Source organism: Gasterosteus aculeatus, chromosome 16 (genome assembly GCF_964276395.1).
Source record: "Gasterosteus aculeatus chromosome 16, fGasAcu3.hap1.1, whole genome shotgun sequence".
NCBI lineage: Eukaryota > Metazoa > Chordata > Actinopteri > Perciformes > Gasterosteidae > Gasterosteus > Gasterosteus aculeatus.
The window spans coordinates 14962607-14978972 of record NC_135704.1 but is presented as its reverse complement, the minus strand read 5'-3'; the positions used below and the strand labels follow the sequence as shown (position 1 = coordinate 14978972).

The 16366-nt window shown below is 43.3% G+C and overlaps 1 protein-coding gene across 1 annotated transcript in view; it reads right to left on the bottom strand.

Annotated features, from left to right (window-relative positions):
- The window catches only part of LOC120834296 (uncharacterized), a 99541-nt gene extending 90826 nt beyond the window's left edge, over positions 1-8715 (bottom strand). Inside the window, 1 exon segment of the mRNA XM_078091422.1 lies at positions 7725-8715. Within this exon segment, the coding sequence (XP_077947548.1) occupies positions 7725-7892 (168 nt within the window). The 5' untranslated portion in view covers positions 7893-8715.
- Between the last annotated feature and the right edge of the window lie 7651 nt (positions 8716-16366).

Here is a 16366-nt window from a genome sequence, read left to right as displayed (position 1 = left end):
GGTTTGCTAAGAAAAATATGAATTATAATAATAAGCCTTAATTCTTCTTTTACATTTTTTTTTTCTTGAGTTGATAGAAAACATTTCAGTGGATATTAGTCATAATTTTATGGCATAGAAACCAAGACATGAGAGTGTGTCCTCCTCCTTTACTCTTTGAACATGGTATGAACTGCATCTATAATATTATATCATTAAACATGGCTACAGCGGCCTTCGAGTGTCATACGTGTTGCCTGTGTGCATAAATTCCGCCACTGCATCATTCCGGTGGTACGGCATCTGTTACCTCAGGCTAAACATCAGGGTGAGAGAGACGCGGTGCGCGGGCAGAGCATTCCCGTCATGTACATCTGCTCCGATTTATAGAGACGTTACAAAGTCAAAGCGCACATCAAACAACGACACATGATGCTTCCCCCACCGCTGTCTGAAGGGAGATATTTTGAGGTCGCTCTAAAATTCCTTTGATCTAGTCAGGAGCACCCCAACCCCCAACCCCCCCACCTAAAAAAAAGGCAGGAGGAGGCAAACTAGAACGTGGGTGAGAGAGGAGATCTCGGGTTTGGGAATGTGCGTAACGAGTTGAAACACGCCGCAGTCACACAGCACAGCAGGACACTGTTCATTTCGCATCAGACTCTCCCGCCGGTATTTTCCAACCAATTGCCCGTCGTTTGTTGTTCAGTCTACCTCGTGGGTCGATGGCAATTTCCATACTTTGGGCAAATTTATCCCAACCCGAGCATGCCTTAAAAAAAAGCCTCCTTACGAAAGCAACGGTCCTTTGAAAAGGTTTTATCATCAGCTCTTTATGGTGACTAGAGTTAAATACATACCTTTCATTTGTAGTTTCTACCTGACGCGTTATTGCCTCGTTAAGTCGGTTAAGGACATTTGGAAATACTTTCTCTGACAGACAAGCAGCAACATTAGCATTGAGTTGTGTTTCTGGCGACCTGACAAACAAAAGGTCGAGTGACGTCCGTCCTGTGGTGGCGTCCTCTACCTCCTGAGGGAAATATGTGGCTCTCTTCCACAGCTAGTCGCAGTTTCATTTTGTCCGTTGGATGGAACGTGCAGTAGGTTTTGTTTGAGAGTCTTTGGGAGGAAATTACTGCTGCAATCAACGCTGATGAAAGCTATGAACAGAAAGTGGGTGAGTGGGACGACACAACGTGAGGTGATAATTAACCCGTTGGTTAATTATAAAGGTGAAAGCCATAGTCATCTGACACAAGCGTTTGAATCACGGCAGTTTTAAGCTTTTACTCAGGGTCGGTTTGCCCACCAAACCCTTTAAAGAGCAGCGAGAATGTGCAAATAGAGGACTTCCATTCATCACTGAGGCTGATGCAGGTTTTCAGGAGCACACACAGAACAGCGTGAGAGCTCTGAAGTATGAAAACGAGTGAATGAGCCTGGATAAGATCCCTCCCTGCTGACTGCGGTGGGCTCATTTGTATGACAGTTGCAGATTACACAGAGTTGTATGCGTGGCAAGAGGGAGAGACATAAAGTACGTATATGTGTGCATGAATATGTGATGTATGAATGAATATGTGAGGATTGTACAAATACGTAACCACACGTATGAAAACAACGCGCGGGCAGGGGGGCCAGTCATGTTCTTTTTTTTTTTTAAATATATCTGGCAGCGTTTAACACAAACCCTTTGAGGGTCAAATGTGTCTCTTCAAAATGAAAGAGTGGGTTTAACAGCCAACTCCACGTCATTCCTATTATGCAAGTGTGAAGCACTGATCTCTGTTTGGAGGGTACGGAAGGGGAGGTTGTTGTGATTGAACGCTGGCGCATCATCTCGCGCTTTCATGCAGGCGCAGTGCCAGGAACCAGCCATGTGTGGGTGTGCACGGTGTATGTGGTTTAGCCTCTTAACCACAACAGCCTGCATATCGGCCAATCAGACGCGGCACCGGGCCTTTGGCGTGATGGAAAATAGTCACAACCTGGTAAAGTAGCATGTCACTTGTGCCTCGAGAGCACAGCGAAGAACCAGCAAGTGGATTTTGTTAAAAAAAAGGTTGAGAGACACCGTTTTTGTATTGTTTTGTTAAAATAGTGGCCAGATTCCGTTGCCGGTTTGTGATGTTTTGGATCGTGACTTTTGGTTGTCAGCTAATGTGGTTAGCTTGATTGAGCTTGTACACTGGTATTGTTTGAACAGATGGATTATTCCCCAAGTATCTTTTCTTTCATTCACTGTTGTATGGAATCTTGTCTGCACTTTTCACCTGAATTTCAGAAATAATGAAGCCAAGAACCTTGAATTCTCTTGCGAGCAGTGTTTCTATTATAGAACGGTAACGAAAGCAACAACAACAACAAAAAGCTAACGCAGGCTTCTTTATTCCCCTTTGCGATGCTTCCAGAGAGACATCAAGCAGATGAGGTTTGTCAAGTGCTTGAAAGTAGCACTTAAGAACAGAGGATCCACTAAGCACTCAGAGGCAGGGGAGAAGATGTAAGTTGGGTTAAAGCTTTGAAGCATTGCCGTTCCAAGTGGACTGATTTCAATCGTAGCGTTTTCCATCCGTAGTCCTGGTCATGCACTTCAAACACTGATATTTTTTCCGAAAGTAAAAGGCCACACATGGGGGAAAATTAAAAGACGTTTCTCTGCAAGAAGCCACATTAGGGGAACGTTTAAGGATGCAGGAACAGCATGGTGGAGACATTAGAAGAACATCTCTCTCATTTTTGGCATTTCACGATTCATCAGCTCAAAATCAAGGTTGTGGATCGACACCGGATTTCAGATGACTGAAATCAACAACCTGTTTTGTCCGAATAATTCCATTGTGGACGGGTCCTTGCAGAAAGGGCTGGGCCCTGGTTATGACTTCACTGGTAAGGATTAACAAGTAAAACGCGTTTTCACGTGTTTTCTGTAAGAAAATAAAGAGAGCTGCATATCACGCAAAAGAGCAATTACAGCGGTGATTGATTATTCGTGCAAAATGAGAACAGACTTCATAGGAGTATAAATGACATACGAGTGAGGGGAATAACGGGCTGTTCACTTATATTTGCACAGCACGAGGAGAGGCAGGCAGCCTGCTGTCCCCTTGTCAGAATGGACAAAGCGCTTGGAGAGCCCTCACAAAATGATTTCGCTTCTGTGGAAATGTCAAAATGTTCCATGTTTCTGTTCTGCTGTTTTTACAGAAGCGCCATCGCATTCTCAGTCTCTACAGCTGCTCTTTTTAACACTTCAATAACCGTAATTTTCACTTCAATAATGCTCTTACTCATGCCACAAAGCCAAGAAACGTATAAAATACGGAGTCAGACAGATGGATTTTCTATCACAAAAGAAAATAGATATTTCACTCTCAACACACACACACACACACACACACACAAAAAGAGACACACACTTTACTCATCGGAACCCCTCCTCCTCCGTCTCACTTGTGTACGCCTTACTTAACATTTTCCAGGACTATTGCTTTTTCAGCGTCTTCTCTTGTCAGCCTGACATCAGCTCCCCCATAATTGATGCCGCACTGTGGCCTCTGACAGGGAGTTGACCCACGGTAATGTGAGACTAGCTGGAAGTCAGCCCACTGAGTCTGCTCAGCCCATGAGAGCTCAGGGATTGGGGGTGCGGGGGGTGGGGGGAGGGGCGGGGGGTGTTGCTTTTGAGGGAGCGAGGTGATGTTATCTTCACAAGCCCTATCGCACAGTCAGGAAAGACGCGACACAAGGCTTAAATCACGAGTTCCGCACAAAAGTATCTTCTTCAGACGAACAGAGGAATTACACTGAAAGCCGTTCCTCGGTTGGTTTGACAAACTGCTGAGGATCCCAGCGTTTACTCACTGCCATTGTTTGACAGTGAGGAGAAAATATGTGAATTGTCAGCACAGCAGTTAATGAGACTCCAGGATAAATAGACTGAATACAGTATCGTGTCTAAGGAGTGCTGAGATCGTTGTTGTTGTTGTTGTTTACATTTTTCATGAAGATAGTAAATGAGTTCCTTCTACCAGCAGATACAGATGCTTGTGTGAAAAGATTATATGGTGTAAATCTCATCAGGTTTCATCATTGGTCATATGCATTCATAGAAGTTCACACTTTTATTTTGAAATACAATGGAATACAATTAAGGAACATGAATTAATGGCCATGGCCAAAGGGTCCACAAAACAAAGGCGGTTATCAAGGTAACTATGACAACTTCATATATACAGTCTATGGGAGGTACTTTGGCACAGCTGTGCTAATACCAGAATGACATGACATTTCTATGCTGATGTACCACATTCAGTGTTTTAGTTTAGTATGTTAGTAAAACTTTGAACTTAAACCCTTAAAACTAAAGTCAGAGGGTTTCATCCTCTGAGAAACATGAATCTTCGTATCAAAATGATATGGCTTTTTTATTTGATAGCTGTTAACGTATATTTTTGTCTGGACGACGAACCGACTGACGTTGGGTCCACGCTCCAAGAATCGCTCAAATTCCAAAACAGAAATTGGTCCTGGCTGGTGTGTACAAAAGAATAGATTTTGCAGGCCTTACGTCCTTTGAAAATGTCCATTTGTTTTCCTGAATGGCCGGCTGCAAAATCTCCTACATAGCAACTATATTCTTCAATAAAATGAGTTGTTCGGAGTCATTCTGTTGGTCCTAAAGGCCATGCTTTTTTTCTCATTTGTAATGTGAGCGTTTTACTGTTATGGGAAATTCAAATAAACCCTTTTGCGATTTTAAGACTCTATAATGTTCTCCTGACAAGGTCAATAATACTAATGATTTTTTTTTGGCCAGCACTTATGGATTCCAAGTCTATAGATGGGTGATTGGCAAAAAAAAATATGCTGATACAAAATGAATGAGGTCAAATGAGGTAAACTTTCTAGAATGCAGATAGCACTACGATGAACACTGGCAACGATACGCATCCAACATCCGGCTGTAAGTGGTTTTTCAACTGCTTAGCGGTTCTTTTTTCAGATACAGTGGCTGTAGCTACTTTTGTGGTGTTTATACGTATTTCAAACATTGTGTTGACACTGTGTCATAGAGTTGATTGCGTGGTGCTCTCCTCTATGTTGTCATCTCACTTTGAGCTGATGTCTCCTGGGTCTGCAGGTTTTTCTATTCTGCAGTCTGCTTATTCGGGGGAGACGTTTCAACCTGAGAAAAAGTGCTGTTTGTTTTCTTTGCTTTTCGTGTTTGACTTGTTTGGACACGACTGATGAAGGAACACTTTTGTGTTGGAAGAAGTTTGGTTGTTGGGAGTTTCACCAAAAACAAATCTACTCTTATTTTAAAATTACCCAATATATTTGGGCACATTTAGGGGAAGAAGAATATGCAAGATTGTTCTCAGTCAAACCTAACAGCAACATGCTGTCTTCATTCCAAGAGCCTGAAAGCTCAGTCAGGGTGTTTTTAGAAAAGAATAAATTCATAAAATATGCTTGGCCTAAACCATCTTCCTTTCTTCTGTCGCCCTCTTAAGCTTGATTGCATCACAATGCCAAGTGAACACTGACATTTGGAATGCCGGGCTACGATAATGCCGTTTTCTTTTCTTCATTTTCTGCTCAAATTAGCAGACGCAGCATTCACTTCAGTCTCTCTTTCTCTTTGTTTCTACCAATTTCTCACTCAAACACAAAATGTACTTATTTTGCTGTAAACTGAAATGAACCAATAAAATCAAAGACACTTTCAGCCACCCGGGTGCCGTCCGTTTGGCTCTTTTACTTCTTCAGACCGATTCAAGTTTCACCAGAACCTTTTTTCAGCACCTCTGTTAATAGGGACTATCACAATTACACTACAAGCACACCAAAATGATATGAAATCCAAACAATACATAAGTTGTTGCATCTACATGGCACGAGGGCAAGAGTTACGACTAATTTAGACCACAATGCCAAAGCCTCCGACACACACTGCACACAGATTCATAGCCTTGTTAGAACGGAAGATCCAATTTAGAAATATTTGGGGCAATACTTGGGGATAAATGTTGTTGAGTTGTATTTATCTCTTCTGCATTCAAATTAAATTAAAAAAATTAAAATAAATGTATTTAATTTGTTCATGGTTGACTACTGACCAGATTGACTAAAAAATTAAAATAAATGTATTTAATTTGTTCATGGTTGACTACTGACCAGATTGAGACATGTATTGGAGATATATATATATATATATATATATATATAACAGGATTGGGAACTAACCAGCTGTTGATTCTGACTGTATGTACATATTTTATTGCTTAACAAATCAGAGAAATGTCACAGGAGACAATGGATGGCTGTGTGTGTGTGTTCATGTCAACATTCCCCGTTCCACTATGCATAACATCTGAGGTGGAGATGAGAGACATAATAAGGCACATGTCTTTCCACATGTATACATGTAATATACATGTAGTTTGGCTAACATGTGACATTAAAAAGAAAATAATAACACCATGTGTTTGTCCCACCACAAGCTAGTCCTCACCAGGAATATAAATTAACAGATATAAGAGGACTACAGCCCCTTTCTCTCCCTCTGTGGCTACGTTGCACTCCCTTTTACACACTCACAAACAATACAAACAATCTGCAAGTGCTGTATTTAACTGTATCCATCCACTCGCTGGCGGAGGACCAGTTTCCTGGATGGGACCTAGTAATCATGCTGATCTTTTCCAGCACTCTCCTCCCTGTCTGGCTGCCTGCCTGCCATGGTTCTCTGCAGCATCCCTTTACTGCTTGTAAATCAAACTCCCTCCTCATCCTCCCCTTCTACCATCTCTATGGAAAAAGAGCCCCCCACCGCCCCCCACCCCCCTCCTCCCACCATACTAATGTGATTCTGACACAAAATGATATTGCTTTGTAAAGAACCCAAATTCTCCTCATTTCTCAATGAAAAATCCACAGTTGCAGGTATCTAGAATCCACTCTGTTTCTTTAAGAGTGAAGAATAATCATTGCAGCCAGTTCTAAAATTCGTCTAGAAAAAGGGCTGCAATGAGCGGCATAGGTTGCTATAAATACCCACCCCTCACACCCCCCTACCCAGCATCCACACCCCTCCCTCCTTCTCAATGAAAAGCACATGAGCTACTGCAGGTTCCCTCCGCTGGCTTGCTGTGTACTTCGCTTTTTTTCATGCAAGGGAGGGACGGCAGTTATGTCATCGCTCCTACACCATCCATGCTTGCTGATGCAACTATTCATCGACTGCCTTTGGTTTGTTTATACCACACGTGCGCACGCTACTGCAGCCTTATGGCGGAGCGCGTGCACTCCAGCTAAACAGTGCACGCCGGTGGGAGCAGGAGCGTAGCACATAATACGGCACACACTTGTCATCTTCTGCCTGTCGTGCACACGTGTCCGCGGGGGCTAAGCCTTTCTCGTTAGGACTAGAACACAGCAACAAAAACTAAGAACCAGCGGTTCCCTGCTGTTTTGTCCAACGATCTCCATGCGCGGAAGAATTGGAGACGAGGAGCTGTCCGTGGTGCTGAACTGTCAACACGAACAGGGAACACCGGGGCACACAATCTGGCAGCAGAATAACTCATCCACTTAAACCAACTTTTACGATCCCCGTTTGTCTAACATCACCATCACATGTGTGCACCGGGATGCACAGAAGCCAGAATACAAGGTGTTGCATGGTGTCAGTCTGCAGCCTGTGGACACCCGCCCATAAAACCTCTGCATTTACCCACCTTACACAGCTGAAAGTTTTCCGACACCAGCGTCTCCTGGACGTCGATTTCCTTGGGAGTCGGCGCCGATGTCGGAGTCCCGGCGGCGCTGCCGCTTGATGGGGATCCGATAGTCCCTCCCGGAGAGGAGGTAGTCAGACCGTCCAGCACCTTCCGAAACTTCTTCATTTTCTAACGTGCTTCTGTGTTGCAGAGAAAGAGAAACGCTCTGTTTTCCCCTCAACAGAGTTCTCGGTCTCGTCTCTGATGCAACTCGTTTGGGAAGCTGGTGGGGAGGGAGTGGAGGGGGGGGACGTTGCTCCCTGCAGCAGTAGCAGCAGCAGGGTAGAAGACCCTTTATTTTCCCTCTTTACGTGCAATTTGAAAAGTCATAGAAGCACCTCATCTCGTTCTCTGGCTGTTGTCCACCAAAAAAAAGAGAAAGAAGAAGAATTCACTCTGATGTGATGATCCCGGCCCCGATGTTGCAGATGCAGGTCAACTATCTCGTATCGGAGCATGCAGCGACGGAACTGAGACTACTCAACTTCATCTTCCGTGTGGATCCTGAAGGGAAAGTCCAGTCCCGCGGGCTCCAGAGAGGAATCCCACACCTCGACATAACCAGGCGAATCAAAACAGAAGTGGATGCATCAAAAGAACTTCCAGCAGGTCGACCCACCCCACCACCACCCACCCTCCCGAAAAAAAAGCCCTTTCACCTGGTTGTGGTTGCAAGTGACAGAGATAGAAGAAGGGGGAAGGGCGGAGGTTGGGGGGGTGGGAGAAGGACCGAAGACGCAGAGGCAATGCAGTTAAATGCGGATGGACTCCACAGTCGGGCTGAGAAAAAAAAACACAAAAAAAAACGGAACGACACAACTCAACCGTGTGAGAAGAGCGAGAGGACCCGGAAAGAGGAGCCGGTAGACGGACGGTGTGGACCGGAGGTCGATCAACGGATGGATGTGAGTCGTGGAGCTTCTCTGCAGCCCACAGACAGGAGACTGGAGGTGTCCGCGGTGGTGAAAAACTATGACCCGCCAGCCCCGCCCCCCTCTCTCTCTCTCTCTCTCTCCCTCTTTCTCTCTGTCTCTCTCTCTCTCTCTCTCTCCGATCTGAGCAAAATGATCATGTGACATGTATCCTCCTTGTGGAACTAAGTGTCAAACAAAACACTAAGAGGTGTGAGAGGAAATGTTGCATCCTGTTCTAGATGGTTGAAGAACTGAATGAGTGAGATTGTATCAATGCGCTGATATCAACACCAGCAAAAATCGGAGATAAAAAACAAGAGGCTGGTCCCACGTGGAGACATTTATAACTTCTCTTTACTGGATTTTCATTTTCTATTGTGAAGTCACAGCGTTTTCGAAATGTTCAGCATTTTTGCAATGTTCCTTTTGTATGTTTTTTTCTCCTTCTTGGTTTTTGGGGTCCTTACAGAATGTAAACACCTAAACTCCACCTGCACATAAAAATGACACTGACACGGATACATTTTGAGCAGATTGGTGCTCAAACAACAACCTATTGCTCAACTTCAGCAGCCAACGAGGATCATTCAAATCAAAACAGAGAAAACAAACATGGATGTTGTGAAAGACATAATGTGAATTTAATGATTTCTCAAACCTTTAATTGCAACACTTGAGTCTCAGATGTCAGAACGTCCCTGAATCTACCAACACAAAGCCTTACCATGCGGAGCCCCGTGCCTGCACGCTGCGATAAAGATGAATATTATAGAATTCTAAAATAAATAAGCCCACACTTGATGGCAGAGGTATAATGGTATAATAAAAAAAAGTTCTTCATTTTGAATGTTCAGGACATTGCATAAGCACTTACATCACCAGCTTCTGCCCTCTGGTGATACTTGATGTTTCCGGAGTCAGAGCACAGCATGGTCGCTCTGTCCCATTCTCCAATCTGAGATAAGAAGATAAAAAGACTACACTTTGCGGATTGAGCCACTGAAGCTGTCCAGATTGATGGACTGATAACACCGCTCCCCAACCCAGGGTGGGTGGATGTTGTGCTACTGTGGATGTGTAAAGCCCAGCCTCCGGTTACTTGCTGGGGTTATTGTTTTTAGTTCCATAAAAGGTTTTCCCGACACGATTCAACATGGCTTGAAAAAAAATACATGGCAGAGATGGATGATTATGAGAAGCTCCTGTGCTGTGAGGATACCTTGAAGTTACCAAATACCAATACTCGGCTATACTCACCAGTGCTCATATAAACAGGCTATTGATAGCATATGGAAACACTCAAAAATGCACAAAGCACAGCGCATTGTGGGGGGTGACTATAATCTTCTGCTCAGACGGGGCACAGTGGATTACTTTCACGTTTTCATGCACGTGGAGGCTCCATTACGACTAAATCGCATAATGACTAAATTATGCTACTTTCAAACCTACTCATTTTATTTTTTTTCAACTCTAAATGGTTGCAATTTCAGTGCGCTGCCTTGATACATTCAGGTGGAAGCAAAGAATACACGTGAAACACAAGTGTTCTTACATTATATTAAGGTAGTATATCATATTTTGACTTTGAGCCTCTGTGAGGTGTGTAAATATTGTACTAAATCCCGATATATGAACAGTTTTCTCCTTGTGCAAATGTTTCTTGTTCCTCGATACACAGCTGAGGTTGTGAGCTGCCCTCAAAGGCAGTGATATTTTTTGTCAGAAGAGATACAAAGAGGTAGTTGTTTGTGTCCGTGCCGTGTTTGTGTACCGTTTACAACACCTCAGGCGATGTGGGATGGACACAAATGCCGAAAGTGAGCTTGATATGTGTTCAGCACAAACATGCACCCACAATGAGCTTTGTTCTGGATGGTACATGGTAATTAGGCTGCTAGCCAATTAAAGGCTACGAATAATTTGTGTTTTTTCACTAAAGACAAAAACAAAACAGAGCAGATGCGAAAAGAGATGCGAAAACGAAGATTATTATTACACTGGTTATACATGTTTCTGTCAGTTATCGAACGTCTCCTATATTGCTCCCTGTATGAGAAAAAAGGATGGCAATCAAGAACAATGTTGGGGTGTTCTGAAGACAATCATGAGGATTGTGTCTCACCAGTGATTGAGGAAGAAGGTTTTAACAAACGATTCCACAAGTGACCGCTGTATCATGGGAATATAGGCCCTGTCCTCAATCAGCTTCCTCTCAACAAATGATTTGTGGCAGCTGATTCGTTTTTTTAAGAACAGATGTAATTAAAAATGTGTTGATTCCTTTCAAGTCAGAAGGAATTTGTAAAAAAAAACACACACAACACGATGGCTGAGTACAGTCGATGACTATTGATTTGAGCAAAGTCCGAAGGTGATTGTAAATAACAAACAGTCAGGACTGCCAGGATCCCCGTGGGCTTGTGAAGGTAAACTCAAAGAGCCGGTGCCTTCAAAGAGTGCATTTCAAACGCGCTGCACATCCCATTTTGTGTTGAAAGCTGCACACGAGCGCACCACAAACATTACATCCGACTGGCTGCGTGAGAGGAATAACTATATCATAAACGCCCTGAGATATAGAATACCAGATGAATTGTATTTTGCACTTGTATCTTGAATGAAAGCTACATTCAGGTTAGACGTGATAATCATGCTTAGGAAATTAACATCAAGCTCGTTATTTATTGGACATATGTGAAGTGTCTTCTTGTAAAACAGAACTATATTAACCATTTGGAAATGATCACGGGACAAGACAAACGCGGGCAGCCACATTCAAGCTCCAACTTTTATAATTACTTCAACGTACCCAGCGGACACCCCTCCATGTCGCCCTCTCCCCCCAACAGAGTCTGATTAACACAGACTCAGACCACCCACCGATCTGTTAAGTCACCGCGGCCCAATTAATACCTGCAGGGTGATTTGATAAAAGTGCACAGGAGCCGAGTTTAGAAGCAAAGTGAAGCCACTGAAAGTTATTTTTTAATCAATTTCCAATTACGAATTCATTGCGGTCTGTGGGACCACTGGTAATTGAGTCAAGTGGAGGAAGTTATGGCCAAAGAAGAAGGGCTAATCCTTCAGGGGCCGCTCATTTCCATATAAATAAGCTGCTAAATGGACGCCTGATTTCCACCATTCATTATTGACCAAAAGGCAAATACTAGTAATGACCACTTTCTTTTTTTCCTATATGAAAGATTCCTGCTTACTTTCTCATTTCAAAACTGATAAAACTGTGCTGGATATTTTTTCTTTGAGAGGTTGCAGAGTGCAGATATAACACGCCAGGGCACCGCAGTTACTCACCACTTAATTAAGCGAACACAAACCTTTTAGTGGAAGAGATGATGAGAGTCACCACCAGCCTGAGGACCGCGTGGCGTTCACTCGTGGCTTGAGCCACCGCAATCAGCGCCAATACTACTAGAAAAATGCTCTCTCACTCGCTCAGCTCTCTTACTTCCAGATATCTGCAGACATATACGGTTATATTTGTCTCTTTAACAGTAAAGTGTTGAATTGTTATGTATTCAATCTTCAAATATTGTGTATAAAACAATCACAAAGGCCCTGCGTGACGTCGTGACGTGTGGTGTCGCAGTTAAGGTTAGGGTATTGATCCATTCATTCTTTACCCAATGGATCGTTACGGCACATATACAGCAAAGGCAGCACCACCACCAAAGCTACCGAAGCCACAGCTCAGCATTTTACCAACAAACCTATTATATTTTACTACAACGATCACCAGCTGATCATTCGAAATGCCAAATAAGTGTTTGTCTTGGTAAAGATCCCATCTTCTGCTGCTGTCCTCCCAAACCGGAGGGTTTCTTATTGATGCAGTTTCCGTTTCTGTTGTTAAAATGACTGCAAATTAAAATGGACTGAAGATTCTTAAGGCACCCTGATTAGTTAAATTCCCGAGAGGCAGCATACAGAGCCAATCAAATCTCTGCTCCTGGTTCGACACCATCGACGTAAAGCTTTGTGCAGGAAACCATCTATGACCTGTTGTGTTACCGGTGGCAGATTTGTAGGGAGGAGGAAATTGGTTTGCCTGTGTTGAAGTACATGACTGCCATCGTAAAAGATTGACAATCATGGACCGTGGATGAAATGATTGGACAGGATTCTTTTGGTCTAATATAGTTAGAAGTCATAAAAATTGAGTTGTTTTTTTTATTCCATGGAGTTTCAGCACAGCTTCCTCCTTTTTATGTCAATGGTTTGCTTACTGGTTCCAAGGTCAATTTAGTCATAAGGATGTTGATCGCTTGATTTCTTTACAATTCTTATAATTGCCGTTGAATATCTTCATTTCGCATGGAAGAATAAATATTTGAAAATACCTGAACGAATTATAGGAACAAAAAATGACATCTACCTTATACATTTAGGCGGCAGACAGCACGAGAGCAAGAGGACAAAAAGAGGGAACCAGATCTACCAATCAATCTTCAGCTCCTTCCTTGTCTGAAGAAACATGCAGAGTGTGTCGGTCTAATCCTGCGAGCCGGACCTGTCTGGAGAATATGTGAAAAACGATCAGTGGTAATCATTCCCCTTCGAGGTGCTTTGCATGGCAGCGGACACTGTAGACGAGCACCGAGAGCGGAATCCACACGATGCATGTCAGACATTTGTCATGGTGCATTAACGGTTCCCTTTTACGTTTTGAAGTGAACTCCTCCTGTGTCACGTTTGGATTACTTACCGGGTTTTGCCGATTGCTGTCCCGTCCCGATTAGCTTCACCTGTCTCTCGTCTGCCTTGCAATCAATAGTCTTCCTGATCACCTGTTCCTTCGTTCCTAGTAGCCTCTCCCCTTTTCTAAGCTCTCAACCACTTCTTCCTTTACATCTCCATGTGATAAGAAAAGTCATGAGCAGCTCGTTTTATGGATCGCATCCAATATGGCGCATCAAGTCATTTTTAACCCTCAGTTATGCTTAATTGGATTAAAACATAACCATCCTATGGGAAGGGTCATACATTGCGGTTGATGAAGCTTCATTTACACCCTGTGAAAATGCAGCTTCATTTTATTTATTTTATTTCGTTCATGTCCTGTCTTTAATGGGGTTTTCCCTCCTTCTGTCTGTGATCACCTGTGTTGTAAAAGTGTTTCCCTGAGTTTCTGCCACCAATCAGTTTTCAGGCTGACCTCCCGTCTGCCCACCATCGGTCTCATTCCGCCCTGACCCATTTTTCTTTTTTTTTCTTTATTGAATGGGGAGCAATGAATTAGAGCCCTGGCTTAATTGGAACACACTTCAGAGATGAATGGATACTTGCCCTCCTCGGGGCATTCAAGTTACATTTTGCCAGGAGACCGAGGAAAGGCTTTTGTTTGGTGGCATGGAAACAAGTCCCTCTGTTGGACAACAGTTGGCATATTGAGGACGTGACGTCAGCACCGCAGACTCATGGGACTTTTCCCGTAGGGCCGGGAGGTGGGTGGAAAAGGAGGAGGTGGTGTGAATTCCACACTATGAAAGAGAAACGAGACAATTAAATAACAGACACGTTGTTTACAATAAAACCGAGATTGAACCGCTTTGTTTTTTGCATGTCATAGTCAAAGATAGACAGGCAGGATTAAATTAATATGCTGTTTATGGTTGTGCAAAAGTTAAATTCACTCAGAAAGACTCTCAGCTTGAGTTAAATGAAAACACTGACACATACTAGCGATAAACAGAAATATAGAAATGCAGCAGATTCATTACACGGTTCGGTGCGGCATTTGATTTAGTCCTTTCTGTGTTGAATATTTGAATGCGGCCCTCATGTCTTTCCTTGAAATACGCTCACCTTCCATTTTCCCTACAGACACCAAAGAAGATTTATCCATTTGGACACTGGGTAAGAAGTAGAATTCTTCATTGAGTCGTACTGTTACACTGCCTACAACGCTTTTATAGTTTAGGTAAAAATATATGAAATGCATCTTACAACGAATTGTACGTATGGAGGACTGTGCTGTTTGTCTCACCGAAATAGAAGCATTACGGTCCTGGGCTGGGGAGGATGGATGTGGGGACTCCCATGAATAAATAAGGTGAATAATGGTTGTTCTTTTCAACGTGGTTTTGAAACGATTGCACAAAAAGGTTAACCGCCTCCGGATAAGGACAGATGTTTTTTTACGTGGTTGCTGTGATGGTATTCGGCAGCAGAACCACCTCTCAACGCCCACAACAACATGCCGCCTTTTAAGGCTAGTTATTTTCTTTTTCTTTCCTGAACATGTTATCTTTCTTCCAGGTAAGAGTTAAAAAACAGAAACGACAAAATGGAGAACACTTCGAGAGGATGTAACAATAGTGGTGTATTGTCTACCTTAACAGAGAAGGAAGTCGCTGCTCGGGAGTTTAGCCGTGCTTTGTTTACAAGCTGCTGTGCAGCATGGGCCTTTACGCGCCTCGGTCACCAGCAGCAACAGCGGATTATGCCATCCAATCCGACTGAGTGGCAAAAGACATGTACGGAATTTTTTTTATTAACAAATTATGTTAAAAGTCCTCATCGGTCAAAGAGCCCTGGAAAAGCCTGGAAAGCTGGTATGAAGTGTGCATTGCTACTTTGACTCAAAGACTGTAGAATTAAACAGTGTAAAAAAGACAAATTTGAGCTTGCATGTAAAGACCTCTGATCTTCCACCTTATTCACCCGCGTGTCCCAGACGAATGGGTAGATTACATAGCCGCAGATTTCAAAGAAGGCGATCAAAGATAATTGCAGGCTGATTGACAGACCGACAAACGGGGTCAATCGATGAGTTGTTAATCTACACGCTTTATTGGATGAAGAGCGACAGAGACGCCTCTTTGCAATCGATCCTTGTGTAATCTTCTCAGGCAAACCTCGTGAAGCATCGGTCATACATCTGCCTTTTGAGACTCCACCCACACAGAATAAACGGTTATGCACCACGCCCTTCCAAATCCTGTGCCAGTAAAATCCGCTCGCTCCCAGGATGTCAACCTTAATTCCGTTAAATTATTCCCTTTCTTTCTCAAACAAATGAGCTCACATGCATTCACAAATATGTGTCCCGATTTGGTAGACACATTAATAAAAGCGTCTCCAGGAGGGAGTTGATATGTGAAAATTCTGTATCTTTGTTTAAAATTCTTTACAGCCGATTAATCTATTACTGCCTGTCAACACGCTATATCGGATCCTCAGGGCCGCATCGTTTTGTTTTCTTTTTTTTACAGCTTTGTAGATTCCCGACTGAGTAGCGTTCACCCGCCTAACCAAGCCTATCGCCCCGCACTCGGGCTTGCCTTGCCAGATCAATAGCACAGCATGAGGTGAGGTTTTAATTGAGCTGTCTTGAAGGGTGGGGTATGTTTTAATGAGGCCAGGGCCTGTTTTCATCCTGACCTTTCAGGCTCTTCCCTACAGGTGTCCATCCTCTAACTTAAAAGGAATCTATGGACTTGTAGGGCGTCAGAGGTGTCGGGCCTCACCAAGCACTTCTGCAGCGCTTGACATTTTCACTCAAATCAGATGAACCCATAAATGTTTTCTTTTTTGTTTTCCTATAATAACGCAGGATCTGGTGTACCTATCGCCATGGTGTTTTGTGGTCACGTATGAATGATATTTTATGTAATATAATGGTATCTGGAACTTCATTATACTCAACAATCGCTGCTCACTGGA